Below are 24,477 nucleotides of genomic sequence, written 5' to 3'. Positions count from 1 at the left end.
GTATTACTCCATAGAGGAGACTGCGCTGCTCTTAATTGAGAATAGATTTTTCCGTCCACCTTTATTTACTACAAACATTTAAGCATCGTTATTTACTCTGTTGTTGCATCGTTGTTTACCATGTGTAGTGTTTGTTGACCGAACAGCAGAAGTCCACCATCACCGTTTTTCAGGCCCTGTGGCAGCCGGAAGTTTAAAAAGTTGGGCAAAGCGGAGTCTTTGCAGAAATTAAGATGTTTAATTAAAATGTGATGCACTCATATACCCGAGATAATCTAATGTTCATGTGAGATGGGAGACAAATGATTGTGACATTCTGTTGACTTGAAACACACGAGTAACGATAACTACCGCCAGAATAAAACGGAATAAAAGTGGACCGTCAGTTTCTTACCGGACATAAATTCGGGGACACAAAGCGGAAGTCAACAATGCCGGCGTGGTCAGACTTCGCTGTATGAGGAAAAAATTAAGTCGTTTATTTTATTTTATATCAATCATGTTGCAGAAATAGAGGCATAAGGCGGAAGGGAAAATGTTTTTTTATTGTTTAGAATTTCCTGTTTTCTTGCGCGTTTTTTTTTTTTTTTGTCCCTTTCACATTTTCACATCACTTTGTAATTTGACCCTAATTAGAAACTGGTACACGCAAACTGGAAAACGCGTCAGAATTTAACGAGTTTGTTGTAATTTCCTTGTTGGTTAATTGGGGGACGCCTCACCTTTAGGTCAGACGCACAGAAAAAGAACACACGAAGAAGAAACTTTACAAGCGGGCTTTTTTTCCCCCATTGAGAGTCACTCTGAGTGACGTGGGTTATTTCCCGCTACGCCCTAAGACGATAACTTCGTTTAAAAAAAAAAGGAACAAATGTCATCAATCACTCAGTTTTTGTCTTCGATAACTGATAACTCCCACCTGGAAGTCATTCAAATGACTTAAATGAACTTTGAGGAAGTCCTACAGCGATAATGGAAGAGACGCTTAATGGGATCAAATTATTATAAATCGAAGCAGGAATGAAACCACCGCAAACTTAGCGATTTTTACTATCAGTGGAATTCAGTAGAAATTAAATTACAATCTGCTCGTTAATGTTTAAAGACCAAACACTGTCATTTGCGTGTGAGTGACTTCTTCATCGCGGGAACCTGGGGGCTGTCTGTCCTCCGTGGACCCCCCCGTCCCAACAAATAGTAATAGACGAATGGAGGTGGGAAGGAGCGCCTCGCTTTATTCTCCCATGAGAAAGAGCCACAGAAGTGTCTCCCATCGCTCCACTCATCAGTTCTACAATTTAAATCACTTCCGTTATTGTTTTGCCGTTGTGTTGAAATAGAACTTTAAAAAATTAACATTTTTATCACAGCTTGAGAAACATGACATTTCACTGAACGTAACTTCCACTGGGTTTATGTCGACATATTTCAGCCCATAATTTTAAGAACGTGAAATGAACGAGTTATTAGTGTTTAAACTGTAAGACGAGGCCAGACATCAGAACGACATTTGCATACAAATATTTAGTTATTATTAAAATATAATGAAATACAAAATCTGAAGGAAATCGGAATCGGTTAAAAAGAAAGCATCAAATAATCATTTTCGAAGTTGTGGAATTTTAATTTAGTTTAATTTAAATATTTTAGTGTCTCTTGTTTGTATGCATTTAATTTTGTAAATTATCGAGCAAAACTGATTAAGATTAAAGTATATAAGACATATAAATGCCTAAGGTGGCTTCAAAATAATTTTTTTTAAAACAGCTCAGGTACCTTTACCCGGATGTAAGGTAAAATCCTGCCGCTTCAGATAATAATAATAATAAAACCTTTTAGTACAGATCTAACAGTCATTGGAATAAATTCATGCCAGAATTAATATTTTCACTTTCATGACCATTTTTCCGGTGAGACTTTTGGGTTTCTATTGTTACTCCAGTGGAGGTTCTGTGTGTTTCTTCCAACACTGAGAACTGACGCGTTGCGTGAAGAATGATCAGTGTGAAAAGAGGAGAGCAAGACAAACGGGGAATGTTGACCTAAAGTCTGACAATATGCTTTAAATAAATGACCTTTCCGAAAAGCGCATTTGGCGTCTGACACAACGACGTGGAGACAAATGTTGGACAACAGTGTGACAGTGGGAGAATGCCCCCCAGCTCTTTCTCATCCTTGGAACGTGGAGCAGAGCGCTTCATCCTCGCTTTATGACCTGTTAAAACCGATACTTCATTGATTAAGTGTGCGTGGACGAGAGGCCGCTCTCCGGTTCCCACACGCACACAGATGTTCCTGAGTGTTGAGGGGAATCGTGAACATTTCCACGTTTGGTTTCGTAATTTGAAAAAATTTGAAACGATGCGCGTAAAAATGTCGGCGACGACGCGTAAAAGTCAGGAAACACTTTACGCACTGATCACTAAGAGCCTTATAGGGTCATCTCACGTTCCGTGATGCACGACCTGAAAGACTCAATGATCCAAAAACCGATTACTACGTGATGTGATCGATTGGTTTTTGTTGGAGGAATGTGAGAGAAAAAAGGAATGACTCGTGGGAAACCCGTGCCAGGTGCCTTTTCCACACTTTAGTGGCTGTTAGAATCGGTGCGTCGTTTGGTGAACTGTTGGATGCTGAGTCGTTCCACACCAAAGCCATCATGAAAACCATTTGCTTTTAATTCTACTGGAGAATTAGGGGGCGACACTTCAATGCCGGCTTTAGCGCACTTCCGTTTGTTTCTCCATTCTTAAACAGCCCGTTGAGTCGCTTTTTTAAATTTTCATTTAATAAAAAATAAAACAAGTACAGAACTATATATTTTTTTTGTATGTCGGTTATATTTGCATCAAACAGACATTGCCTGCAGAGCTCTACATTGAAGTGCAGATTTTACGCACGGCGGAAGAGATGTTCTAACATTTGCATCAGCGAATAAACTCAATCACTTAAAGTCTTCCATTGATTCTACTGATTTGAGTCCTCTCTGCCGCCGGTGGCCGCGGACGCGTCTTCCTCCTCCGTCCCAAAGAAGGCGTGAGATGTCACACGCAGCGGGTTGTCAGCCCCACGCTGGTTTGGCGGATGTTTATTGCTTTTCCTCATACATGTAAAAGTCACGCGCGGTCGGGACACATTTCACGGGCGCGTGCCACTCACATCAAACACTCGACTCGTGCCCGTGGGCTCAGTGGGGGCGCAGCTCAGTCAGCATCAACCTGATGAGTATGTGTCGGGGTGGGGGGGGGAATCATTTAGAAGCATCTGGCGTTAAAAGTACACAGAATTTATATTATTTATCATATTTTAAAAAGTTTAAATTATTTAATGTTTAAATTTATTCACTGATGAAAGCAACTCTTTTCAAATTTGGCTCAAACTGCCAAAACAAAATATAAAAATATGTCTATTGTATCTTCTACAGATGTTGCTGCCTTAATAAAATCTTGTCCCATATTTTATGTCTCGGTGGGCGGAGCCTAAAGAACACCCACCACCGGCTTTAAAGCTCAGACTGAGGGCTGAGGTCACACTCAGTTCCATCTGGACCGACAGTGCTGCCGTTCCCTCCTGGATGTTCTTCCGCTCTCCTTCAGTCCAACCATGAAGCTGCTCCACGACTCCGAGGACGCAAAGGCCAAAAGGAAGGTACTTGTGTCAGTTATGTGTTCATGGAATATGTTGGGTCTCAGCATAGGGTCACTTATCTATCCGGTCACTTATCAATACGGTCACTGATCAATAGTTTAATCAGCAGGTCAAGGTGAGCGTTTTAAATCATTGATCTTGTCGTTTCTGACTCAGAGTCTCAAACCTCTGGTGGAAAAACGTCGGAGAGAGAGAATAAACCGCAGCATAGAGAGCCTAAAGAATCTGTTGCTGCAGAGAGAGGTAAAGAGCCCCCACGCAGGTGGTCCGTCCGTCCTCACCGGCCGAACCCGTGGAGTGGAGAAACTGCTTATTAACCCTTTGTTTCTGTCCAAGGAGGCGAGTCAACGCAGAGTGGAGAAAGCGGAGATCCTGGAACACACAGTCCTCTTCCTGCAGAAGTCTGCTTCAGCAGACAAGACGAGAGGTGAAGCTGCAGGAGGTCAGAAACACTCGTTCCGAAATGGGTTCTGTACCTGCCTGCAGAAAGCTACTCGGTACTTGGGACCTGACGGGAAAGGCCAGTGGCTCGGAGCGGCGCTCAGTGCGTCTTATGCCGCTCGCTTTTCCCGTTCAGACTCTGATTCCGCGGGCGGACAAAGACCTGAAGCTCACCTGTCCTCCAGGTCTCTGCTTCTTAGAAAATCATCCAAGTCCATTCTTCAGTTACTGTTGAACAGGTACAGGAACGGAACGCAAACGCCTGTCGGCACCCGTCGTGTTCAGAACGGCGAAGAGACGCAACGCTCTCCCGCAGCTCCCCAGCAGAGACCGGGGAGCCCAGCGAGGAAACCGGGGCCGCCCCGGGGCCCAGTGAGGACACAGGGGCCGCCTCAGGACCCAGCGGTCAGCCAGTCAGTGTGGAGGCCCTGGCCCTGAGTTCCGTTCATTGACTCCAGCGGCTTAACTTGTACTGAGTGCATCCCGTTGAGTCACTGGAGCCAAAAGTAAGTTCAAACAGCGGCTGTAAAAAAAAATACCTTCAATCTGAGTAGTTTTTCTTATCTGTGTCGATTTCTAGCCCAGCAGGGGTTCCCAGAATTTCTCACAAATGAGATAAACTCGGGGTCGAGGCGGAGCGACCCGTAGACGGAGCGCCGAGTTGATCCATCGCGGAGCCCCCGGCCCCGGTGGCCACGCAGGGACGAGGAATTGGAACGGACTCAAAGCTGATTACAACTACATGAATTATCATTTGATTTTCTAAACAGGAAGAACAGACCAACTGCTTTCTGTCGAGTCTAATAAATTAGCATCTCTTGTACATTAATAACAATGAGGCCATGTGCTGCTACAGCCTTTACACGCGCCTGCGCCATCTACGATGTATTTTTGCACCTTAATTTATTTTAATTGACTTCTGTAAAGAAAATAAAAAAAATCAGTTAACAGTGCACGTGTATTCATTAAGTGTTTTCGGCACGTGTCCGCGTGGATTTGCCCCACGCAGGGACGTTTCACACTAGGGACAACTGAGGACAAACATCCCAGCGGCCCAGTCATTCAAGGAAACTGAACATTTGTTCGAGTCTACACCAAGTTTAATTGTTTTTATCGTTGTATATTGTTAGCAGATCAATTAGAACTTAACGTGACATATTTGGTTCTGTGCGTAAAATGCGACAGGCCCGTGCGTAAAGTTATATTTCTGTTGCGTAAGGAACTGTGTGCGTCTAGAGAAAGATTTAATCAAGAACGGAAATCGCCGTCAAGGCGGAAGTCAGGATCTTTCTCTCCGTAAAAAAGGTTTTTGGCGTGTGTAAAAAAAACAACACATTTTCTAATGTATGGGTTAGAATATAAAAAGTGGTTTTAGGAATGCAACAGGACAGCAAATGTTTTACGCCCCAGTAAATGAAAGATTAAAAACTACTTCATTATCCGTATTTTGATCTGGTTGAGATCCAGGCTGGGAATATTCTCCATCTACAGAGTTCCTCCTTCATGTTTACAGAGAAAGACTGTATTGTTCTCATGGGAAAAGAAGGAGCGACGCCGCCTTTACAACTTAACTATGTGTTAAAACCCATGCTTCACACAGACGGGTGTGACACAGAGGAGACACCCCCCGCGTTCCCACGCACCATCGCTAAGGTTTGGTAATGCAAAAGCCTCACAAACGGAATCAGTCGACTTCAACACCACCTGGGGGAATGCATGAAATGCAAATTTAGAAAGGCTTCTGATCCAAACTGCCACGTGTCCACGTGTTTAAATCTGTTCTTTGATTCCGCGTCGACATTAAGTTTCGGTTTGGATTTTCTGGAATAAACTAGCCTATGTGGAATCGTCATAACAAAATTAGCTTTTCTTTAAATAATGAAAGGTTCAAAAAAAACTTTCCAAATATCACTAATATTAATTCGTGTGGACTTATGAGAGTGGGAGCTGTGAAAACCAACGGTAGTTCAGAAAGTGGGCTTAGAGGACTCACGGTTCTTTCATTCCGACAGTCACGCAATCTGTGTGTGAGAGACTTTTAATCTCAAAACTGTAAGAATCACATTTCACAGGAATGACTCGCGTCTAAAACAGCGGGTTTTAACATAAACCAAGGAAATTCTTGCGCGCTTTACCCGATGTCCACTGAGGGCCACGATTGGTCAAAATGCTACGAACCAGCCAGGAGTCGAACCTAGAATCTTCTGATCCGTAGTCAGACGCGTTATCCATTGCGCCACTGGTCCGGTGACTGTGTATCAATCAGTCTTTATATCACATAGATGGATGAATAGATAGCTACTTCATTGATCCCAAATTGGGAAATTGGCAAAACATATACGAGCCAGCCAGGAGTAGAACCTAGAATCTTCTGATCCGTAGTCAGACGCGTTATCCATTGCGCCACTGGCCCGGGGATTGTACTGTATATCAATCAGTATCTCTCTCTTTTCTTGTGTGAATACATTTTTTCACATCACGCATGGATCTTTCCACAGAACTATACATTGCCGTGTGGCTTTTACGCACGGTATTCAAGACCGATTGTTCTGGTGAGAACTCTATCAGAATTATCAGAAAGATATATAGACAACTATAGACAGATACTGGAGCCCCAACTGGGAAATTCGTAATTATTTACCAGCCAAGCAGGAGTTAAAAAATTTGATCGACAAGCAAGCACCGGGCCAGTGGCGCAATGTATAACGCGTCTGACTACGGATCAGAAGATTCTAGGTTCGACTCCTGGCTGGCTCGAATTTGTTTTGCGAACTTCCCAATTTGGGATCAATAACTTATCTACCTATCTATCTACCTATCTATCAGATAAAAAGACTGATTGATCCCTGGTCACCGGACCAGTGGCGCAATGGATAACGCGTCTGACTACGGATCAGAAGATTCTAGGTTCGACTCCTGGCTGGTTCGTGTAGCTTTTACTGATTTTCCAGATTGGGATCAATAAAGTAGCTATCTATTCATCTATCTATCAATTAAAAAGACTGATTGGTCCATGGTCACCGGACCAGTGGCGCAATGGATAACGCGTCTGACTACGGATCAGAAGATTCTAGGTTCGACTCCTGGCTGGTTCGTAACATTTTGACCAATCGTGGCCCTCAGTGGACATCGGGTAAAGCGCGCAAGAATTTCCTTGGTTTATGTTAAAACCCGCTGTTTTAGACGCGAGTCATTCCTGTGAAATGTGATTCTTACAGTTTTGAGATTAAAAGTTTCTCACACACAGATTGCCTGACTGTCGGAATGAAAGAACCGTGCGTCTTATTACGCACTTTCTGAACTACCGTTGGTTTTCTCAGCTCCCACTCTCAGAAGTACACACGAATTAATATTAGTGATATTTGGAAAGTTTTGGTTTTTTACCTTTCATTATTTAAAGAAAAGTTTAATTTTGTCATGAAAATGCCACATAGGCTAGTTTATTCCAGAAAATTAAAACCGATACTTAATGTCGACGCAGTATCAAAGAACAGATTTAAACAAAACTCCCGCTCGGTGGTTCGATCTGAATTGCAGTCGGACAAAGAGCGGACGCGTGGCAGTTTGGATCAAAAGCTTTTCTAAATTTACATTTCATGCTTTCCCCCCCCCAAGTGGTGTTAAAGTCGACTGATTCCGTTTGTGAGGCTTTTGCATCTCAAACGTCAGAATAGTGCGTGGGAATGCGGGAGGTGTCTCCTCAGTGTGAAACATTTGCGTGAAGCATCGGTTTTAACACATAGTTAAGTTGTAAAGGCGGCGTCCCGTCAGAGGGATTTTTAACCTGCTGATAAATCTGATAAATACACTCGCTCACTGCAAAACCAGAACAAAAATGTTTGTTCCCTTCTAAAGTATCCACACGTTTTACGCACACTAACATACCTCCTTCATTACGGAATCAAGTCTGACTTTGTCCATATTAGCTATTCGTATTCTCATTTAAATCTCTCTCTAATCACACAAGATATTTCCTACTTCAGTAATGATAACACCGGAAAAAAACACGGATTTACGCACAGGTCTCAAACCCTTTACGCATGGAATCAAATTTTTATTAAAGTCAAGCTTGTTTATTTTCTCACTTGTGGATTAGCCTTCATGTCCCATGGTGCCTTTCGTCCTCACTTAATTCTCATCAAGACACGTGCCGAAAAACAATCAATGGACACGAGCGCAGTTTCTTCTTTTATTTACAGGTGAGAAATGAAATAAATTAACGTGCAAAAATACACAATAAAAGACACGGTTCCCCTGTAAAGGCTGCAGCACCCGATGTCATTAACATTAATGTAAAACGATGCGAATTTATTTGAATAGGAGAGAAAAAGGTCTGTTCTCGTGGGAAATTAGCATTTATATAATTGAATAAAAATTAAACGATATTAAATATTTAAAAAAAAAAAAGATAAAAAGTTGTTTTTCCGAAATCGCCGCGCGGTGACCAGGTCCAGGGGCTCCGTGGTCTGTCGGGATCTTCGGTCGGGAACTGTCTGGTGGTCTGCGAGGAACGGAACTCAGGGCCAGGGCCTCCACACTGACTGGCTGACCGCTGGGTCCTGAGGCGGCCCCTGTGTCCTCACTGGGCCCCGGGGCGGCCCCTGTTTCCTCGCTGGGCTCCCCGGTCTCTGCTGGGGAGCTGCGGGAGAGCGTTGCGTCTCTTCGCCGTTCTGAACACGACGGGTGCCGACAGGCGTTTGCGTTCCGTTCCTGTACCTGTTCAACAGTAACTGAAGAATGGACTTGGATGATTTTCTAAGAAGCAGAGACCTGGAGGACAGGTGAGCTTCAGGTCTTTGTCCGCCCGCGGAATCAGAGTCTGAACGGGAAAAGCGAGCGGCATAAGACGCACTGAGCGCCGCTCCGAGCCACTGGCCTTTCCCGTCAGGTCCCAAGTACCGAGTAGCTTTCTGCAGGCAGGTACAGAACCCATTTCGGAACGAGTGTTTCTGACCTCCTGCAGCTTCACCTCTCGTCTTGTCTGCTGAAGCAGACTTCTGCAGGAAGAGGACTGTGTGTTCCAGGATCTCCGCTTTCTCCACTCTGCGTTGACTCGCCTCCTTGGACAGAAACAAAGGGTTAATAAGCAGTTTCTCCACTCCACGGGTTCGGCCGGTGAGGACGGACGGACCACCTGCGTGGGGGCTCTTTACCTCTCTCTGCAGCAACAGATTCTTTAGGCTCTCTATGCTGCGGTTTATTCTCTCTCTCCGACGTTTTTCCACCAGAGGTTTGAGACTCTGAGTCAGAAACGACAAGATCAATGATTTAAAACGCTCACCTTGACCTGCTGATTAAACTATTGATCAGTGACCGTATTGATAAGTGACCGGATAGATAAGTGACCCTATGCTGAGACCCAACATATTCCATGAACACATAACTGACACAAGTACCTTCCTTTTGGCCTTTGCGTCCTCGGAGTCGTGGAGCAGCTTCATGGTTGGACTGAAGGAGAGCGGAAGAACATCCAGGAGGGAACGGCAGCACTGTCGGTCCAGATGGAACTGAGTGTGACCTCAGCCCTCAGTCTGAGCTTTAAAGCCGGTGGTGGGTGTTCTTTAGGCTCCGCCCACCGACACTTGATTTTAACTCCATTTCTTCAAACACGCCTCAATAAGGCGGTGATTGCTGCGATGGATTAAAATGACCGCCCACCTCTTTCTTTCTTTTGTTTGCTGTTTTACAGTTTGAGGACAAATGTCCGTCAGAGTTGCCCTCATCAGGGGAGAGTGAGCGATTTATGACAATTTAAAAGACTTATTATGTAATGCGTGTATTTTGGACTAGAGATGTTTATTTGTTACACCTTTTAAAACCCATTTTGACAATGAATGAATGAATGAATGAATGAATGAATGAATGAATGAATGAATGAATGCTAACTGAACCCCCACTTCGCTTCAGACACGTGTCGTGGGTCCAACGCGAGTGGCACGCGCCCGTGAAAGGTGTTGCCCACGCGTTTGAAACATTTACATGTCTGAGAAAGCGGAAGCTGTGTCCTCTTTGTGACACCCGCGTCCCTGATTCCACTTTAACCCCATTTCTCTGAATAAATATGGTGAAGAGAGGTTTAAAGAACTGGATCTCAAAAGGGCAAAAAAATTATATAACACACGGAAAAGGTTTTAAATCTGTAAATAATTTATAATCCATCTAAAATATTTTTGGATGTACATCAACGGATCGCCTTCACTCTACTGTAAATCATGTTTTTCCCTTCGATCGTTACTCTCGATTAAATCAGACACAACATTTCGTGAGTCAATGTCGGAAAGTAAGTAAGTTTGGCTTTTACGCACGGGCTTGGCTCTTTTTACGCACGGAATCAAATGTTCGATTTCAGTTACTTTAAAGTTAATTGCGATTTTTCCTTGTAATTGAAGCTTACTTACCACAGAGAGTCAGTGATATGTACATATGAGCTGAGCAAACCCACCCCTACAAAACACTTTATGATCCCAATCTGGGAAATCAGTAAAAGCTACACGAACCAGCCAGGAGTTGAACCTAGAATCTTCTGATCCGTAGTCAGACGCGTTATCCATTGCGCCACTGGTCCGGTGACCAGGGATCAATCAGTCTTTTTATCTGATAGATAGGTAGATAAGTTATTGATCCCAAATTGGGAAGTTCGCAAAACAAATTCGAACCAGCCAGGAGTCGAACCTAGAATCTTCTGATCCGTAGTCAGACGCGTTATCCATTGCGCCACTGGCCCGGTGACCAGGGATCAATCAGTCTTTTTATCTGATAGATAGGTAGATAGATAGGTAGATAAGTTATTGATCCCAAATTGGGAAGTTCGCAAAACAAATTCGAACCAGCCAGGAGTCGAACCTAGAATCTTCTGATCCGTAGTCAGACGCGTTATCCATTGCGCCACTGGCCCGGTGTCAGCTTGTCGATCGATTTTTTTTAACTCCTGCTTGGCTGGTGAATAATTACGAATTTCCCAGTTGGGGCTCCAGTATCTGTCTATAGTTGTCTATGTATCTTTCTGATAATTCTGATAGAGTTCTCACCAGAACAATCGGTCTTGTATGCCGTGCGTAAAAGCCACACGGCAATGTAGAGTTCTGTGGAAAGATCCATGCGTGATGTGAAAAAATGTATTCACACAAGAAAAGACAGAGATGCTGATTGATATTCAGTATAACCCCGGGCCAGTGGCGCAATGGATAACGCGTCTGACTACGGATCAGAAGATTCTAGGTTCGACTCCTGGCTGGCTCGAATTTGTTTTGCGACCTTCCAAATTTGGGATCAATAAGTTATCTACCTATCTATCTACCCATCTATCAGATAAAAAGAGTGATTGATCCATGGTCACCGGACCAGTGGCGCAATGGATAACGCGTCTGACTACGGATCAGAAGATTCTAGGTTCGACTCCTGGCTGGTTCGTAACATTTTGACCAATCGTGGCCCTCAGTGGACATCGGGTAAAGCGCGCAAGGATTTCCTTGGTTTATGTGAAAACCCGCTGTTCTAGACGCGAGTCATTCCTGTGAAATGTGATTCTTACAGTTTTGAGATTAAAAGTCTCTCACACTCAGATTGTGTGACTGTCGGAATGAAAGAAACGTGAGTCCTCTAAACTCACTGTCCTCTCCTCTTGTGTGTGTTTCATAGTGATGTTACACTCAGCAAAGAGCTCCTTATCTTTGTGAAGGAACCTGACACACACACACACACACACACACACACACACACACACACACACACACACACGCGGTTCTCTCTGAATAGCTGCATCAAGCTGTTAATGTTTCTGATTTTCTGGTTGCTGTTGAAGCTGACGTGGGGAGTTTTTCCACACATCTCATCTTTCTGTTTTCCCCCAAACAAAATGTCAACAACAGCTTTTAAGCACTTATTCACAACTGTCCCATCACTAACAGATGTTTTATGTTGCCCCAAACTCCACCATGCCTTTAGCAAAGATTTTTCTGGGTCATTTTGCCCTCAGCTCGGACTTCAGGGGATAATTCTGCGCAAAAGATCTGTGCTTTGTTTCGTAGTGGCGCGTCATGTTACCACTTTTAATTCATGCTACGTGTTCAGACCATATGAGGTCAAATGGTTTTGAACTGCCTGACGGAGGAAGAAACATAAACATGGTGCGACAGTGCAGGATAGACAAATGATCTGATTGGCTGAACTGAGTGGCGCTATTACCGTATCAACTGGAGGAGCAGCGCCCGCCGTCTGTAGCAGTGAACTGCAAGTAAAAATGAAGAAAATCAACTCTGGTGAATTTATCATGGAGTGGTCATGGATCCAGACAGAACCATCACGCGGTCCGGATCTGGACCACGGTCCGCCGTTTGGTGACCCCTGCTCTATGGAGAGAGAGAGAACAGGAAAAAAGAGGCGCACCTGATTTTTTTCCCCTAGTCGCACCGGTGCTCCCAAATATATTTAATAGTTACACTGATTAAAATTATGCGACCAAAATGGTCACAATTTCAAGAGAGATTTTATCTTGATTACTGATGTGGATAAAGTCAGAATTGACTCCATAATAAAGGATGTATTCTGATGTGTGTAAAACATCTCATAAGGTGCACGCTGTCGGTGGATGAATTGTGGAATTTTAAAGATCCATCCATTATTTTACGCTCCAAACTGGTTGCAGAAAAATTTAGAGGAGAACAAACATTTTTGTCTAGAGGGCGTCTGTATTTTTATTTATATCCTTATGTAATATTTTTCCAATAAATGGTTAATAATATTTATCTTTCACAAAAAACAAACTACACTTGCCGGTCTAACATTAATATTGGGTCTATTTCACGAAGGCAGGGTTAACATAACCTGAGGTAAACCTGTGGTTCTGGGTTGCTTTACCCTGAATTTGGAAAAACCAGGGATTTCGGTTTCACAAACGCGTTTCAGGGTTAGTTTTTCTAACCCAGAGTAAATTGACCCGCAGTTTAACAGACACCACAACTTGAAAAAAAGCCATCATCAATGGAGCCCCGATTCATCGATTCACCATGACGACGGACGAGACGCGCACTGCAACGCTTTACGGAAGTCAGAGTACAGATTTTAATTTATGAATAGAAAGACTTTGAGGACATTTTCAGAAGAAACAGAACAGCGTTGCAGCTGCAAAGAAGAGCGACATGTCGGGGGGGGGGGACCGCTGCTCAAGTCGATGCGTAAGTTCTAAGTCCGTTGCACTCACGGTAAAAATACGGAAGTAAACGGCTTCAAGAAAAGTTTATTAATTCATTTTATTTAGGTGCGATCTAGTGGGGGGAGAAGGGCCCGTCAGCAGCTGAGAATGAAGGATAAAAACATCATTCACACAGGTACTTTAATGCTTTTCAGAAATCCTCCCAACCCACCCCCATCAATCTCCGTACCTAATCCAATTGATTCTCACATAGGGAAAATTTGTTTCTCGACCTTTCCCCGTAATAACAACAGACATATACGTGCTCTATTCCAGAAAGATGTTGTTTGTGTTTCTTATGTTGTTTCTTACTGGAATCGTTTTGTGAATAACATTGATTGGAACAAGGTCTGGATGATTCCACACAAATATCTCATCTACAATAAGGTGAAGGAAGTTTCCTTCAGAATTATTCACAAATACTATCCTGTAAATCACTACATGGTTAAATTCAAAAGGGACATAAATACAGACTGTTCTTTCTGTGAGGACTACCCAGAGACTGTGCTACATCTATTTTGGCATTGCCCTTATACGAAAAAACTTTGGAAGGATGTCAGTAGATTCATTATAGACTATGTTTCCAAGGACTTTACCCTATCTTGGGAAAATGTTGTTTTTTGTTTTTATAAGTGCTCTAAGAAAGAGGAAAAGGCTTATTTTCTTATAAATCTGTTAATAATTTTGGCTAAATTTTTTATTCATAAATGTAAATTCAGCAAAAAAAAACCTAATTTTATTTATTTTCTTAAAGATGTTGAACAATATATACAGCTTATTGACGGCTCTGACAACAAAAAAGCTGTGAAGACCTTAAACATATGTTCCGCTTTAGGTGTTTTTGTGTAATGTAAGGACATGTGGTCATACCCCCTGGCAACTCTTTTATATGTTCTCTGTTTGTATTGTATACTGTTTTTGTATGCTGTACTGAATTTTCTTCAATAAATTTATTTTTTTTAAAAAAAAACAAAAAAAAAAAACATCATTCACACAGGTCAGACTTCATCATCTCGTTAGGGATCCTCCTCATCCTCATTATGTTTGATATTGTACAGTAAATATTAAGTGGACGTTTGACTATTCAATTGTTTTATCCCCAACATAACGCTTTTTTTCACGCACATAAATGCGCTCTCATCTATATCAGGTTCCGTTAAATAATGAAATACATTAAAACGTTTTATTGTTGTGTAAATAAAACAGTCAATCGGCATATGAATGTTACAAAAACATTGAGAAGGATATTCACACCACACCTATAATATATAAGAACTGAAATCAAGACCTGACATGTAGCTCGTTTCATACAGTAATAGCCAGAACTGCTTTAGTTCATACAAGTGGCCGTGACATTGTACTGCTTATAACCGCTTTAAGGTATTCCAGGTTTTATTTTCTGTCTGTTTTAGTCACATGACACACAGGAGTTAATATTGATTTTTAAAAAAGAAAGAAATTAACAAGAAATTGAAGAAAACAAAGGTGGGATAATATTTTATGTTACTGATTGTTCTCTTCCCATTCTGGTGGAATACAGAGTGACATTTATCCTCTACTGAAGTATTAACAGATTCTCATCCCTTTTTAAAGAGAACTGATAAAGAGAACTGATAAAGAGAACTGATAAAGAGAACTGATAAAGAGAACTGTCCGACAGGATATGACAGGACATCTGAACGCGATACAAAAAAAAATTAAAATCTCTGTGAATTAGAAACTCCATCAAGGGGCTCCTCGTCAAACGGACATGACATGCTCACCTCTGAAATACGGAGTTATTTATTAACCCTTACTTTGGTCAGACTCTCCGTCCGACAGAACCAGGAAATGAAGCCGCACGAGCGGCGGTGAAAGGGGGCGGAGTCAAAAGAAACCCTGGGTTTGTGGAATAAAACCTGCTCCCGACCAGGTTATGTTCAGAGAGTCTGTTACTGCGGTAACGAACCCAGAGGTTCACTTTACCTCGCTACGTGAAACAAGCCAGGGTTCCTGCTCTAACTGTGGGTTAAGTTACCCCCCTTTGTGAAACCGAGAACCGTGATTTCAGGGTTAACTTACTCTGGGTTTCCACTGCACCTGCTTTGTGACACGGCCCCTCCTCCAGACCAGGCTAGCTTCAGAGTCTGTTACTGTGGTAACAAACCAAGAGGTTTACGTTCTGACACAGGCTAGGTTTACTCCTCTGACTCTGGGTTAAGTTACCTCCCTTTGTGACACCGCAAGCCCTGGTTTTCCCTGATTTCAGGGCTAACTTACCCAGGTTTTCCACTAAACCGGCTTTGTGAAACAGACCCATTGTCCACATGAGCACCAGCGGTGACAACTGTGTGAAATTAAAAACCACGGTGAAATCCATTGTTAGCAATCAGATTCACACTGCAAATATAAAGTCAACATTAAACCAGAATAAATCAATCAAAATAACAATAAGATCATGTGATGTTATTGAAAACTAAAAGTCTATATGATTTGCGTAAAAAGTCACTTTAATGCATGTATCAACAGGATTGTGACATCGCTGAGCATCATTTACAGTTTAAAAAAAATATTTTCTCCTCAATGGTTTTAGCAGGAATCAGAATACAATCTCAAGACAACGTGAACAAATGACGGCATCGGACAAGATTCAAGGACGTCACGTCAGGTTCCATCTCAGATGTCTTATGTGGAGGGACAAAAACAAAACAAAACAAACAAAAAAAAATTAACACAAATAATTTAGGAAAATCTGAGTGAAAACTGGGAAGCAGATTTAGGAAGGAAAAAGATAAATTTGCAGGAATGCAAGAAGTGGGTAATTAAAAAAAAAAAAGCAACTTTGTCAGCTGATAGAAGCAAATAATGGGGTTGGACTCTTCTTCTGCTTCGTGTTCCTGTCGTCTACAGGGCTGTCTGTGTGGACTCTGTGGTGTGGTTTGACCTCTCACCTCTGGATTTCTGCTCTGAACTGGTTGAACTGGCCGCTGCTTGTTCCACCCTGCTGGGATTGTCGCCGTGCACAACATGCTGGCGATCTGATTGGCCGGCGGCGTCTGTTGGAGGTGGAGCAGCCGCTCTTTCCGCGGGATCATTGGCTGTTCTGTCTGTCACGATAATATAATTGGGCTCTGGTTGATGGGCACTGGAGCGCCGTTGCAATGCATGCTGGGTGCAGGAGAAGGAACGCTGCCGTGGTGCAGGCTGGGGCGACAGGAAGTGAGGCGTCACGGCCCTGGGGGCTTCATGGTGTCTGTCACGATCCTCGTCTTCTGAGGTCACTTCCTGTAAGGTGGCGATTGGTCTCGGGGAGCGCCCCATGACCCTTGGAGGGACGAGCGCTGTCGCTGATTGGTTCAGCTGAGGTCGCCAGTTCTGAGGGGCGGGGTACTGCATTCGGCTCATCGTCCAATCACTGGCAAGAAAAGAAAGCGTTTGACATCAGATGGTCACAGAGACGCGGGTTTCTCTTTATATTTATCCAATAAAAGACAAATTCAGTGTTTTTAACCTTTAACCCCGGAGCATCGCTGGGAGGGTTTTAGGTAAAAATCACCCGCCGTTAGTGACAGTGTTCTGTGATCGTGTTCTAGAGTTAAAGGAGCTACGAGTAACAATTTTACCTTAAGGACAAAAAATATTAAGAAACTAACAAGAAAGTTTGACGTTTTCCCAGATATACATGTGTACTATAAACTAAAAGATATTTACAGAGGTTTTCATTCTAACCAGCAGGTTCCATCCCTTCATGCGTCACAGTCAAGAGGCAACAGCATCTCAGTTCACCAGCCGGTGTGCAGGACGAGTGAACGTCGATGGAAGCTGGTGAATTCTAGCATTTAGCACCTTTAAATTTTGGGTTTATATTTTATTTTATTTTATTGTATTCTATTTTTATTTTATTGTATTTTATTGTATTGTATTTTATTGTATTTTATTGCATTTTATTGTATTTTATTTTATTTTATCTTATTTTTATTTTATTTTATATTTCTTAATACAACAAATTTTAATATTTAATGCAGAAAGGTGTCGAGTGTCTTAAGGTAAAACATCCAGGATCGTCTCAGTGATTGTTTTATAAAGTATGAAATACGTTTGATGCAAAAAAAAAAAAGTCCCATGATCCACTGGTTTTACTTGCTGAATGCTCTGAACCTTACGTTTGTGGCGGGGGGGTCATGTCTCTATGCCCTATGATCCCCGAGAAGGAGGCGCTTCTCCCTGGCAGCCCTTGTGTCCCCACCCAGGGCGAGTACATCAGGGCGCGCTCCTCCCACAGCATGTCGCTGGGGGAGTCCACGGCGACGGCCCCCCTCTGGAACTGGTGGTCCAGGAAGAGCTCCAGGATCTGGTGACGCATGCCCTCCCTGGCCATGTCGATGGGGAGGCGTCCTCTGCGATCGTGTAGCTCCGGGTTGGCGCCGTGGAGGAGGAGGAGTCTGGCCGTATCATAGCAACCGTGGACGGCGGAGAGGAAGAGCGCCGTCTCGCCCTGTCGGAGCCACACGGGTCAGGGGTGGGGGGGTTTCACTGCAGATGGTGACGCGCGCCAGCGTTCAAAGCGTACCTTGTTGTCCTGCAGGTCCACCGCGGCCCCGTAGCGGATGAGGGTCCTCGTGAGGGACACGTGGTTCACGGAGCACGCCCAGTGGAGGGCCGACCTCCCTGACAGAGACAACGTGAGTGGGGGGGGGGAGGTGAGAGGGAAGACGGGGAGGAGTAAGTCAGCCAATGAACAACCATTACATAACAGAGGAGAGCCCAGGTGGGGAAGGGGGGAGGAAACGGAGGGATGGATAGAAACAGAGCAGCACACAGGAGGAGGAGGAGGAGGAGGAGGAGGAGGAGGAAGAGGAGGAGGAGGAGGCGAAAGCAAGGAGGAAGACAAGCAGCAAAGTTAATGTGTCCACGCTCAGAGAGCACATTAACTTTGTTCTGAGTCGGAGGAGGGGAGCAGGGGATCTGGAGGAGGAGGAGGAGGAGGAGTAGGAAGAGGAGGAGGAGGAGGGGATGCAGGTGAGATGAGGACAGGTCGGGTGAGGAGGGACACAAAAGGAGGACGTGAGAGAGACGGGGGTAAGTTACACCAGTGACTTAGCCCCTCTGTTCAGATTAGAATAACGTTCCAGAAATCTTCTGGGAGGAATTTAGGACGAGTTATCAGGTAAAAACAAAAATGATGAAGAGTTGACATGCAGGTATTCATGTTGGTACGACATGTTTTCAGTATTTTAGATCACGGCCGACTGCTAAATGAATGACATCAGCTACCAGGACGATGGTGAACACCTTGAACATTTTAAAGCTAATAAATAGCATGATAGCTTTGTTGCTGTGCGGTAAATGAACACTGGATCTGATTGGTCCAAACTAATCCCAGCAGCTCCTGCGTCTCACCGGTGTGATCCGTGTTGTTGACGGGCACTCCGGCTCTCAGCAGCTCCAACACCACTCTGTCCAGTCCGCTGCGCACCGCCCGGATCAGAACCACCGAGCCGTCCGGTCCACACCACTCTGCTGACTGCACACACACCACACACACCACACACACCACACACACACCACCAAAAATAAATAAATAAATAAATAAAAATAATTCATAACATCATCTCCACACACAACTGAAAAGGAGAAATAAAGCTTCTCAAATAAAATTGTATTATTAATAATAATAATAATAATAATAATAATAATATTAACGTACTGATGTGATGACATCACTGACCTGCTGTGGAGGACTGAGCAGAGGAGGCGGCATGGCGTTCCTCTCCCATCCTCTAGGTGGAGCTAAAGGGCAACAAGAATCCATTAGGTGGGTTTAAACGTGTAGAAAAACACTAAAATATTGAAGCGTGTGCAAAGTTCCGGTTCCTGGAGTCTGGATGTCGGTTTGTGTTACAGAGAACTGTCGAAAAAATGAAGATTTACTTCGTTCATGTTGTTTAACGTTTTCAAAAGTCTGACACAAAGGTTTCTGGACCGGTAATCCGGTAATGAGTTCATGTAAATGCATGAACCTCACGTTGTATGGATCTGTGGGGCAGGGGGGGCCCACCCCGGTAGTGCTTCTGCTCCTGGCCCCTGTGGTCACAGATGGAGGCCTCCTCCTGGCGCCGGGAGCATCGGGCGTTGATGTCTTCCATTGAACTCTGGGTAAAGTCGGTGTCACTTGCTATATCCTGGTCCCTCTTCAGAGGCCTGAAAACCAAACGTGTGTTTTTATACAGAACACAGCGTGCTGAGATTCCCACTGGGGGGGAACCGTGTCCACTAAACCTTCACTGGTTTGACTTTTAATCGGTATCTCCTCACCGCATCCGAATGGCGTCCTCGCCCAGTGGTTCCCTCCGTCTCTTCTTCTCCGCCTCCTTCGCTTTCTTCTTTTTCCTCAGGCTGATCTTGTCTTTCTCTCTGCTGGATCGGACCCTGTGCTCCTGGGGGGCTGCGTGGTGGGGGCTTAAAGCCTTGGACTTGGGGTCGCTGTCGGCGGCGGCGGCGGTGAACTGGTGTCGCAGGCGGTTCCCGCCGTCCCTCTCCAGCCGCTGCTGCCTGAACTTCCTCATCACCTGGAACACCACCACGGCCAGCAGCAGCAGCAGCGCTATCGCCAAGGCAACCACCGCCCAGAGCCAGGCGGGCGTCGGCTCTTTGAGGAGAAGGTAGAAAATTCCATCAAAGCCACGTGGGTCATACTCAAGACCCGGGGGCCAAATGTGGCCCTCCACATCATTTCATGTGGCCCGCCAGAGAATAAAAGGTCAGAGTGTCTAAAAATAAACAGGTCAAAAATGTGTTTTGAGCAAAAACTACATTTCCCACAATGCAGTAATTAAGCCAATTTTAACTCCGACAAAAACAAAGTTAACGTCCTAACTTGTGTTTGATGTTATTTTTCTTTATTGATTGATAGTTTGATCCTTGATTGATGGATTATGTGGGTTTAATAATCTGACAGATTAAAAGGATTTATGTTAGAACAGAGAAACTGTAATGTTTGGAACTTGAATGAGTAATAAATTCAGTTATTTAACGTTGAGGAGTACGGTAGTAACATTTATGTTACATTACACTGAGTTACATTTAGTTACATTTATTAGTTACACTTGGCCCCTGGAGGACAGCCATGATGCTGATGTGGCCCCCGATAAAACTGAGTTTGACCCCCCTGCTGTCGTTGCTCATTATGAGCCACGCCCCGCTGACATTACTATACAGGAAATTGCACTACAACAACAACAACAATAATAATAATAATACACAATAAAAATACACATTAGTAAATAAATAAGTAAATAAAAATAAATAAATAAATGAATAAGAAATAAATCTAAATGCTCTCTGATCAGTATCCTAGTTTTAAGTACGACTACTTTTCTGAATTTTAAAGTTTAATATGCGAAAAAAAAAGGGAGGAAGACTTCAGAAAGAACACGAGGAATAAGATGAACTCTCATCGTCAGCTCATTTTTATCTATTGAACTGTTTCTCTCTCTTGTAATGAGAAAATAATCAGTAAACATCATTTAAATGTTTAGTTATTATGAAATGGATCCAGATTCATTTCATTTTCAATGATGCAGAATTCTGCCTGAAAGCAGATGAACTGTTTGAACAACGACAACCGAACCGTCAGCGACACACGCTGGAGACGGACAGGGGTTTATTCTGTTTTGGTTGGATGAAATTCAAAGCTGGTTCTGTGTGTGTGTGTGTGTGTGCGTGTGTGTGTGTGTGTGTGTGTGCGTGTGTGTGTGTGTGTGTCTACCTGTGACTTCCTTCATCACCGTTTCCTCATCCCTGCTTCCTATTTCCTCTTGGACGCCTCTAATACTAATAATGGCCATCAGCTCGGGGAGGGTGGGGAACGAGGGGGGCCTCAGTAACATGACTGCACGCAGGAAGTTGGCTGCCTCGGTGGCGTAGGGGAAGCAGGTAGAGGCCAGTCGGGAGCACGGCCTGTTGTCCACTTGGAGGAAAAGGACGGAGCTGGAAATGTGTGGGGAGAAGAACACATGACTCACCATGGAGACTCATCACATGTTCGTTGGAGACAATCTGGAACCTTATCGGTCGTTTTTAAAATGAAATATCCATCAGGAGAGGGGGAAAAAAGGCCGGTTTTGTCGCATAATTTAATAAAAGAGGTTTAAAACCTTCTTTTTGTATCCTCATTACTGTAACTCTGCCTAAACCAACAGGACGCGTCTCTCGGCTCCTACCCGTTGGAGTCGGCGGCTGACGACTGCGTCAGGAGGTCGGCGAGCTGCTCCAGGTCAAAGTCAAACAGGTTCCTGTTGGTGGACAGGGGGGCGGAGCCTCTCAGCCTGAGAGACGATTGGAGGAGGACGCTGAGCGCCCAGAGCAGCGAGCTGTTGGAGAAGCTGCTGCGCTGCTGGGGGGTCCGGGTGTGGAGGACCAGGGTGCCTTTGGCCCACAGGTGGGTCCGGCCGGCGAAGCAGTCGCTGCCATCCCACCCACAGGGGGCGCTGTCACAGCCCTGCTCACAGTGGGAGTTGGCGTAGTGATCCCGGCAGTACTGGATGTGTCCTGGACTGAGAGCCGCGATGGAGAGAGAGAAAATATGAGATCCAATAAAATCAGAAACATGTTTTAGAATTCTCTTTAATTTTTATTTATTGGCTCAATTTCTAATCCTGATACGAGGAAAAGGGGATTAAAGAGGAATTAATAAATGAAATTAAAATTGCTTTACTTGCAACGGCCCCGGTCCTTCAGACAGTCGAAGCCGTCCCGGAGACACTCGGGCCCCATACACTCCCGGTCACATGACCTGTCCCCGAACTTGTCTTTACATTTTCTGTCGACCGGACATTTAACCCACGGATCAACAGACACACCTGAGGAGATAAAAATAAATGAATCGCATTTATAGTCAGGTTGTGTGTTATTTTATTACGTCACATGTTTGTGTTTGGGGGGGGTTTTCTTCTCATGTTAAGTGTTTTATCTCAGGACCAGGTCGTCCAGCCCTCATTGTTCCAGAGCGTTTTAGCGACAACAATGCAGGTCAGGCCGCGAGCGATCGAAACCGTTTAAGGCAGCAGGAAACGAGGCCGACATAAACAGGAAGTGTCCAAGAGAAGCGAATAGCAACGGGAAATGGAGTGGGCTGGCCCTTGATAAAGGTCGAAGGTTGTTACCGTGGCGATGAGGAATGTGATGGAGTCGGACAATGGGCTTTGGCAGGTGTGTGCGGGACCATAAAGTCACAGCTTAAATTAGACGTGTGAAGTGTTTGAGTTCTGATCAGAGGAGAGACGTCCTCATAAATAACTAAATGTGTAAAGAATAAACTAAACAACTACTTTTCCCTTTATTAAATATTAAAACTTTAATATAAATGTAGATACAATCTATTTAACGTGGGGTTTCCAGAGGACCTTGAAGGTGCAGCAAACGTACATTTATTATTTTTCACTGTTTTTTCATTTATTTCTAACGGAGTGAGAAAATATATTTTAAAAAATCCATTGCGGGATTCAATCAATTTCCCTTTTTTAGAAAATTTTAAAATCAAACTTCTGAACAGAACAGGGGTCATAAAGCCGAGGGGGGGGGGGGGTGTTAGAGATATTTACTTAGATTTTAAACTGATTTTTTTTCAATTGATTTTTTTTGATTGACTTTCTACACCTACTGGATGCAGTTTCAAGACATTTTGAGCCTGAACGTGTGTGACGGATCGGTGGATCTGCTGAGGACTCACCTTGGCTGATCCAGCTCAGTCCCATCAGGACGAACACCCCCAGGGCCCACATCTCCAGTCGGCCCCACTGCCGCTCCAAGCGCTGTCAAACCCGGCGGTGTCGCTTCAGTAAAGCTGTTCCCGCTGCGCCCTGAACTCTGAGTGAAGCTCAATCTCATCACCGCCGCCGCCAACACCTTCCAGTCCCCCCCCCCCCCACCCTACATTGTCCCCCCCCTGCTCTTTTCTTTTTTTCAGAGGCTCTGCGGATATCTGGACGACTTCCTGCCACTGTGCAGAGAAGAATAGGAGGGTGATGACTGAATGTGTGTGTGTGTGTGTGTGTGTGTGTGTGTGTGTGTGTGTGTGTGTGTGTGTGTGTGTGTGTGTGTGTGTGCAGCTCTTATTTTGTCTTAAAAAGCCCAGTGTGTTGTGAGCTATTAGCAGAACCATTATTTCAAAGTGTAAAACGCTCCCGGGTGTGACGGGACGGCGTGGTTTGAATCTGACCTTCAGTAAACATTTAGTCACCTCTGCCCTCCGGCGCTGGGGGGGTCCAAACAGAACCCCAACGCTTCGTAACCCGCTCTATTTCCCTGGTCTTTTGTTTTTTTTAATTCCATTTGGGATGACATGATTTTGTTTGAAGCAAAGACTAAAAAAAGAAAAAAGAAAAATCAGAAGAAATAACTCAAACCACAGGTAGTGATGGAAAACTGGGGCCTCCTGCCCCCCACCACCCAAAGCCAGGATGGATTTTTATTAAGCCCATCAATGACTTTAGTATCTAAAAAACTGTAAAGACATAAAGACACACCTTGTGTAACCTCCATGGAGAAGGTTTTATCGGCTTGTTTCTGGCTGGCGTCAGCGTCTAGAGGACCTGCTTCGTGAGGGAAAGCCCACCATCATCTGGGGCGGTGGGTCATTCCGGGGGGGGGACCTTCTGTTTGGATGGACCATGAGGTCTCCTGCTTGTATCCGTGATGGTCTGGATAAAAACACAGAAACATACGTCTTTCTTCTTCCTGGAGATGTGATCTATCTGTAGATGTTCCCTCGAACATGAGCAGCCATGTGTTATCAGACAGAGAGAAGCTGCTGCTCTCACAACAGTAAGACTAGAGGAGGATGGAGAAACGCAGTAATAATGGTATGTCTGATTCTCAAATGCACTGCTGAGTTCATCAATGACTCCTTAACTTTTTGCGGGTTTGACTACACACATCTAATCTAATCTAATCTAATCTACTCTAATCTAATCGTACATTTTGTTTCACAGGGTTAAACATCGGTTCCATCCGGATCAGAGCACAAGTTCCTTCACGGAAGTAAAAACACCTTCACGCCACGGTTGGTTTCGGTGAGAAGAGCTGGTGACCCGGGCTGCAATTGGCAGCCACGTCTGCGCATGCGCACTGACCATCATTACGCTGCCAAAAAAAAAAAGGACAGGCGAGTGTCCCGGGGTAAGACCGGTATTCAAGATTTAAGAATCTTCATATGC

General features: G+C 44.2%; 3 protein-coding genes and 10 non-coding genes across 13 annotated transcripts; 6 read left to right on the top strand and 7 right to left on the bottom strand.

Annotated features, from left to right (window-relative positions):
* The first annotated feature begins 3,366 nt into the window (after positions 1–3,366).
* LOC137601065 (transcription factor HES-2-like) lies at positions 3,367–4,981 on the top strand. Its single transcript, XM_068323068.1, has 4 exons — positions 3,367–3,651; positions 3,808–3,894; positions 3,988–4,598; positions 4,673–4,981. The coding sequence occupies exons 1-3, from the start codon at positions 3,607–3,609 to the stop codon at positions 4,528–4,530; spliced, it is 675 nt and encodes a 224-aa protein (XP_068179169.1). The 5' UTR covers positions 3,367–3,606; the 3' UTR covers positions 4,531–4,598; positions 4,673–4,981.
* Positions 4,982–6,265: 1,284 nt separating this feature from the next.
* Positions 6,266–6,338, bottom strand: trnar-acg (transfer RNA arginine (anticodon ACG)). Its single transcript has one exon. It is a non-coding gene; the product is annotated as a tRNA-Arg (tRNA).
* Positions 6,339–6,432: 94 nt separating this feature from the next.
* trnar-acg (transfer RNA arginine (anticodon ACG)) lies at positions 6,433–6,505 on the bottom strand. The gene has a single exon. It is a non-coding gene; the product is annotated as a tRNA-Arg (tRNA).
* A 271-nt stretch (positions 6,506–6,776) lies between these two features.
* On the top strand, positions 6,777–6,849 carry trnar-acg (transfer RNA arginine (anticodon ACG)). The gene has a single exon. It is a non-coding gene; the product is annotated as a tRNA-Arg (tRNA).
* A 98-nt stretch (positions 6,850–6,947) lies between these two features.
* trnar-acg (transfer RNA arginine (anticodon ACG)) lies at positions 6,948–7,020 on the top strand. Its single transcript has one exon. It is a non-coding gene; the product is annotated as a tRNA-Arg (tRNA).
* A 94-nt stretch (positions 7,021–7,114) lies between these two features.
* trnar-acg (transfer RNA arginine (anticodon ACG)) lies at positions 7,115–7,187 on the top strand. Its single transcript has one exon. It is a non-coding gene; the product is annotated as a tRNA-Arg (tRNA).
* Positions 7,188–8,513: 1,326 nt separating this feature from the next.
* LOC137601067 (transcription factor HES-7.1-like) lies at positions 8,514–9,622 on the bottom strand. The gene is made up of 3 exons (XM_068323069.1): positions 9,489–9,622; positions 9,246–9,332; positions 8,514–9,152 (listed from the first exon to the last, which is right to left on the bottom strand). The coding sequence occupies exons 1-3, from the start codon at positions 9,531–9,533 to the stop codon at positions 8,610–8,612; spliced, it is 675 nt and encodes a 224-aa protein (XP_068179170.1). The 5' UTR covers positions 9,534–9,622; the 3' UTR covers positions 8,514–8,609.
* Positions 9,623–10,584: 962 nt separating this feature from the next.
* Positions 10,585–10,657, bottom strand: trnar-acg (transfer RNA arginine (anticodon ACG)). The gene has a single exon. It is a non-coding gene; the product is annotated as a tRNA-Arg (tRNA).
* Positions 10,658–10,743: 86 nt separating this feature from the next.
* trnar-acg (transfer RNA arginine (anticodon ACG)) lies at positions 10,744–10,816 on the bottom strand. Its single transcript has one exon. It is a non-coding gene; the product is annotated as a tRNA-Arg (tRNA).
* A 98-nt stretch (positions 10,817–10,914) lies between these two features.
* Positions 10,915–10,987, bottom strand: trnar-acg (transfer RNA arginine (anticodon ACG)). The gene has a single exon. It is a non-coding gene; the product is annotated as a tRNA-Arg (tRNA).
* Positions 10,988–11,258: 271 nt separating this feature from the next.
* trnar-acg (transfer RNA arginine (anticodon ACG)) lies at positions 11,259–11,331 on the top strand. Its single transcript has one exon. It is a non-coding gene; the product is annotated as a tRNA-Arg (tRNA).
* Positions 11,332–11,429: 98 nt separating this feature from the next.
* Positions 11,430–11,502, top strand: trnar-acg (transfer RNA arginine (anticodon ACG)). The gene has a single exon. It is a non-coding gene; the product is annotated as a tRNA-Arg (tRNA).
* Positions 11,503–15,742: 4,240 nt separating this feature from the next.
* On the bottom strand, positions 15,743–23,146 carry notchl (notch receptor, like). The gene is made up of 11 exons (XM_068322965.1): positions 22,992–23,146; positions 21,978–22,122; positions 21,484–21,816; positions 21,030–21,250; positions 19,577–19,910; positions 19,287–19,462; positions 18,990–19,051; positions 18,662–18,785; positions 17,832–17,929; positions 17,425–17,756; positions 15,743–16,676 (listed from the first exon to the last, which is right to left on the bottom strand). Exons 1-11 carry the CDS (start codon positions 23,041–23,043, stop codon positions 16,166–16,168), a joined length of 2,388 nt encoding a protein of 795 aa, XP_068179066.1. The 5' UTR covers positions 23,044–23,146; the 3' UTR covers positions 15,743–16,165.
* Positions 23,147–24,477: the final 1,331 nt, after the last annotated feature.

This window comes from Antennarius striatus, chromosome 9, assembly GCF_040054535.1.
Source record: "Antennarius striatus isolate MH-2024 chromosome 9, ASM4005453v1, whole genome shotgun sequence".
Taxonomy (NCBI): domain Eukaryota; kingdom Metazoa; phylum Chordata; class Actinopteri; order Lophiiformes; family Antennariidae; genus Antennarius; species Antennarius striatus.
The sequence above is the reverse complement of the archived record's forward strand: the minus strand, read 5'-3'. Positions and strand labels throughout refer to the sequence as shown.

Bases quoted from the DNA above. Each gene is read 5' to 3' on its own strand.
- LOC137601065 (XM_068323068.1), top strand. From the start codon at position 3,607: ATGAAGCTGCTCCACGACTCCGAGGACGCAAAGGCCAAAAGGAAG. The intron at 3,652-3,807 runs GTACTTGTGTCA...TTTCTGACTCAG, and splicing joins ACGCAAAGGCCAAAAGGAAG to AGTCTCAAACCTCTGGTGGA. The intron at 3,895-3,987 runs GTAAAGAGCCCC...TTTCTGTCCAAG, and splicing joins ATCTGTTGCTGCAGAGAGAG to GAGGCGAGTCAACGCAGAGT.
- LOC137601067 (XM_068323069.1), bottom strand. From the start codon at position 9,533: ATGAAGCTGCTCCACGACTCCGAGGACGCAAAGGCCAAAAGGAAG. The intron at 9,333-9,488 runs GTACTTGTGTCA...TTTCTGACTCAG, and splicing joins ACGCAAAGGCCAAAAGGAAG to AGTCTCAAACCTCTGGTGGA. The intron at 9,153-9,245 runs GTAAAGAGCCCC...TTTCTGTCCAAG, and splicing joins ATCTGTTGCTGCAGAGAGAG to GAGGCGAGTCAACGCAGAGT.
- notchl (XM_068322965.1), bottom strand. From the start codon at position 23,043: ATGTGGGCCCTGGGGGTGTTCGTCCTGATGGGACTGAGCTGGATCAGC. The intron at 21,817-21,977 runs GTAAAGCAATTT...CGCGGCTCTCAG, and splicing joins AAGGACCGGGGCCGTTGCAA to TCCAGGACACATCCAGTACT. The intron at 19,052-19,286 runs GTGAGGTTCATG...GTTGCCCTTTAG, and splicing joins GCCCCACAGATCCATACAAC to CTCCACCTAGAGGATGGGAG.